Source organism: Austrofundulus limnaeus, unplaced genomic scaffold, assembly GCF_001266775.1.
Source record: "Austrofundulus limnaeus strain Quisiro unplaced genomic scaffold, Austrofundulus_limnaeus-1.0 Scaffold60, whole genome shotgun sequence".
In the NCBI taxonomy this organism is placed as follows: Eukaryota; Metazoa; Chordata; class Actinopteri; order Cyprinodontiformes; family Rivulidae; genus Austrofundulus; species Austrofundulus limnaeus.
Window position 1 is genome coordinate 2,247,082 of NW_013952462.1, and position 4,108 is coordinate 2,251,189.

At 39.2% G+C, this 4,108-nt stretch overlaps 1 protein-coding gene across 2 annotated transcripts in view; it reads left to right on the top strand.

Moving 5' to 3' along the window:
- Nucleotides 1–524: 524 nt before the first annotated feature.
- The window catches only part of ibtk (inhibitor of Bruton agammaglobulinemia tyrosine kinase), a gene marked incomplete at its 3' end in the record, with an annotated part of 35,685 nt that continues 32,101 nt past the window's right edge, over nt 525–4,108 (top strand). For both annotated transcript variants that reach the window (XM_014009709.1, XM_014009710.1), the window contains 4 exon segments: nt 525–662; nt 1,419–2,250; nt 2,908–3,004; nt 3,189–3,313. In XM_014009709.1, the coding sequence (XP_013865163.1) occupies nt 1,927–2,250; nt 2,908–3,004; nt 3,189–3,313 (546 nt within the window).

Genomic DNA, 4,108 nt, shown 5'->3' on the forward strand with positions numbered 1-4,108 from the left:
CAGGTCAAGGTCACATCCTGATGAATTTGTCATATTTTGAAGGGCCTGATGAGGACCAGTGTGTAACTCTAGCTTTAACTGGGTCTTCTCATGTTCTCAGCCAGGATCAGCGTCTGAGGATGTCCTTCAGACCTGGACTGTGAGAGAAACTGATCCCTCACAAAGTCTGGTCTGAGTTACAAACTGTTGTAACGACAGGATGTCCTGCAGAATATACAAGCTTCTGATACACACCTGTTTACAGGTGTGACCTGCTCAACAGGTGTCTACACAACACAACACAACACAACACAACTCCCTCAGACATCAATGACCCTCTGTACAGTCGGTTTAAAACATTTGGCACTGCCTTAATAACTATCAAGACAGCATTTAATGTATTACTATTCATTATGTAATGACACATGTGTAACTTTAAACCACAGGATTAAAAAACAAGTCTTTTCATGATGCAGCAGCAGCACACTGACGTGTAACAAATCAACCAATAGGATGTGAGCATATTCACATCCTGACCAATCAGAAGTGTCGTCATTGAGCTGGAGCTGCAGGCTTTCAGGCCTGTGAAGAACCGTAAACATTTGTAGTTTGTAGTCATGTGTGTTTGGATGTACGTGGATGATGTGACTTTTGTGATGTTTTATTTCTTTATCTAACGGAAGGTAAGAGAAATAAAAATAAACTCGTTCAGGTTTATTTTGGAGTAAAGCTTGTGTTTAACAGAGGCTAGGTCAGTTAGCATCAAATCAACTAGTTTATTTTTTATAAATTATTATTTGTCTTCATTTGTAGATTAGTTTAGTCTTTTCTTTGTTGCACTTTGTCTCCATGGTTCAAGTTACATAATAAAAATATGAAAATATGTAAAAATGTGATAAATTTAACCAGCTAATACCGAGATATTAACAACATTAGGTTTAGCCTAACTTTTATAGCTTATCTTAAGTCTGTTTTAATCTTTCTTTTAATACCTCTTGTTCTTCATGTAAAGTCCAGTTTGAACAATGAACACTGAGAAGATGAACAACATTAAAGTTGATTTTTACAGTAAAGTTAACACGTTACTGAAGTTCAGCTAACATGTAAACATTTAGTTATATTCAGACATAAAATGTTTCTACTCATTATTTGTGTCACTAACCGAGTCTACAGGTCCTATCAGTTTTATTTCTGCTGACTTGTGAACATTTTGTTATAAATAAATTACTTATAATTGTTAGCATCACAGTATGTAGAGGTTCACCTCCAGTTATTTTATGCCTTTAGTTAGACTTAGACATATTTAACAAGTTACACTGTTTAAAGAGCCAGATTACAAAGTCAGGTTATTTTCTATAAGTGCTTAGACCTGCTGCAGATATCATTGTTGTTTAAATAAACGTGACTTTCACAGTATTTATGTATTTTTCCTCCCTCAGGTAAACTCTACAATTATGGAGATTTGAAACAGACAGGAACAGTTTGGAGGGGAAGGAGAGCTTTCCCCTCACATTTGGTGGTTGGACTGCAGAACAGGAACATCAAGGCTTGTTCTTTGTACATTGTTGGATTAAAAAACTATTTTTGCTAAACCTGACATGTACATTTTTGTATAATTTTGTATATCACATGATAAATTTTGTATTTATTGAATTCATGATGTCACTGTACGCTGCAAGCAGTGTTGTTTGTGTCCAGTTTGTGTTGGAAATGGTGGACTGAAGCAGGCTACACAAAGGCTCGGGGGTTGCTAGAGTGCGGTGGAATTTCAACACAAGCACAGTTCTAGCACTCCAAACCTGGACCAGTTAGAACCTGTTCCTAGGTGTTTTGGGAGTAAAGTTAGTGTAATTGTTTTGTTATAATTTTTGAGTTTGTTTGTGACTGTGGGTGGTGGGCTGTTGGAAGGTTTGCAGCAGACAGGGAGGAGGATTTACAGGTCTCAGGATGAGTCTGGCACCACAGGATTGCACCTGTAAATGCAGATCCCAGCAGCATGCAGAGCAGGTGATCGCAGCTCTAACCAGTGGCTCTGAGAGGAAGCTCAGGGCCTTCCTGACATCACACTGCCACAATGCAGCCAGCCTGCGGGATGCCTTTGGTCGTACAGCCCTTCACCTTGCAGCCTCCCTGGGAAAGAAGGCCCTGCTGGACTGGCTGCTGGACAGTAAGGCTGCAGATCTGATGATGAAGGATAAAGAGTCAGGCTGGACTGCTCTGCACCGCAGTGCCTTCTATGGACACATCCACTGTCTCATATCACTGGTCAAGGTATGTGCTGGTGTTGGATCAGTAAGATAATCTCATTAATTCATGTAAGACAATTAACATTATTCTAAAGTAAACACATCTACTAAATTAAAGTAGACATTTAGTAAATATTCTGAAGTTTACAGGAGTTTGTGAAATTGATGTTGGTAAAAATAGTTCTGACCAGCAGCTGTAAAATTCTTACCATCTTTATCCAAGCTGACAAAGTTTATTCTGTCCTCCTCTGGCTGTCATGAAATCATTGCAGTCAGTCCTCCTCCACTTACAAAACAAAGCTCACAGAAGTTTACAAAGTTTATGTCGAGTAAAAAAACAACCTCTGGGCTGACTGAAGGGTGGTCCCAGTGCCCTGAGGGGCTCCCAGAGGCTCCAGCTGTTTATTATTCATTTACTTTAAAAGGCTTTTGTTGAACATCTCTTTGAGATGTGTTGCTGCCATCAAATTCAAAATAACTTTATTTCTTAAAAATGGTGCAGTGTTTAGGTTAAACATTTGATATATTTACTATGTTTCATGAGTTTGAGAGGTTTTCAGATCATTGTATTTTATTTTTATCTGTTAAACACTATGTTGTGCTTTGATCAGACAGTTTTTATTTCAGAACTCAGCTGAGACAATAATTTATGTAGATTAAATTGTTTAATTTTTTTTCCCAGCATGGTGGGACTCTTTCCATTCAGGATAAGGAGGGTCTCTCTGTCTTGGACCTAACAATGAAGGACCGACCAGCACATGTTGTTTTCAGAAACACTGGTAAGAAAAGAAATGATTTTTTTACACCTGTACACATAGATGCAATTTTCTCAGTCCAGGATGGTCTTTCTGGACAATACAATTTGTGCACTTTTCAATAACTACCAAATATAAATGATAAAAAGCCTCTAGATGTAAATCCAGGCTCTTTCTGAAGCTGGTAACAGTGCTGTCTTCACTTCAGACCCAACAGAAGTGTACACTTGGGGAAACAACACTAATTTCAGTCTGGGCCATGGTAATCAGGAGAGCCGACAGCACCCGGAGCTCGTGGACCTGTTTGCCAGGACTGGAGTTTACATCAAGCAGGTAAGCTAACTGCACAGTGTTGTTGTGCCACATCTCAGGAGAGCTGAACTCATAGTTTCCTACAGCACAGGGCTTCCCCCACTCTGAAAACCACTCTCATTTGTGTCTACACACCTCATTAATCAAGACAGTGTCAAAACATGGTTTACATCAGAGTGGGAGGGAGAAAGCACCTGGACCCTGGAGATAAGTCGCAGTTGGTTTGAACTAACAAACCACTCCCTTCTTTGAGTCAGTTGTGTATTACACAACCCTCTCCTTAGGGGTCATCAGTGTGTCTGTTTTTCTCCTGTGTGCTTGATCTGGATTGGTTCATGCTTTTGAAGCTGCACAGGTGGAATCAGTGGCTTTGTTTCCTTTAAATAAACACATTATTTAAACACTGTGTAGTCAGCACTGAAGAGAATTTCTTGTTAAAACAAATTAGTGTCCTCTTTCTGCTGTCATGTAACTGAACACATACAGTAAGAGCTGGCCTGTGCACTATTACTGTTAGACCCTGTCAGCCAGGCTCAGGTTTCTTTTCCAGCTATTATTTGGACAGTCTAACTACCCACTGCATGTTGTACTATGTAAACTAATGTGGAAAAACACTGTAATTATCATCGTTTCCTGAAGGATTTAGGTTGTGTTAAAATATTTTATCTATAAGGTACATGTGTGCTTGCTGCCAATTTATGTTGCTTACACAAATAAACCTAAATATATGACCTTTTTTGTTCTGTTTGTGACCTCCACAACTTGCTGTGTTTGTGTGTGTGTGTGTGTGTGTGTGTGTGTGTGTGTGTGTGTGTG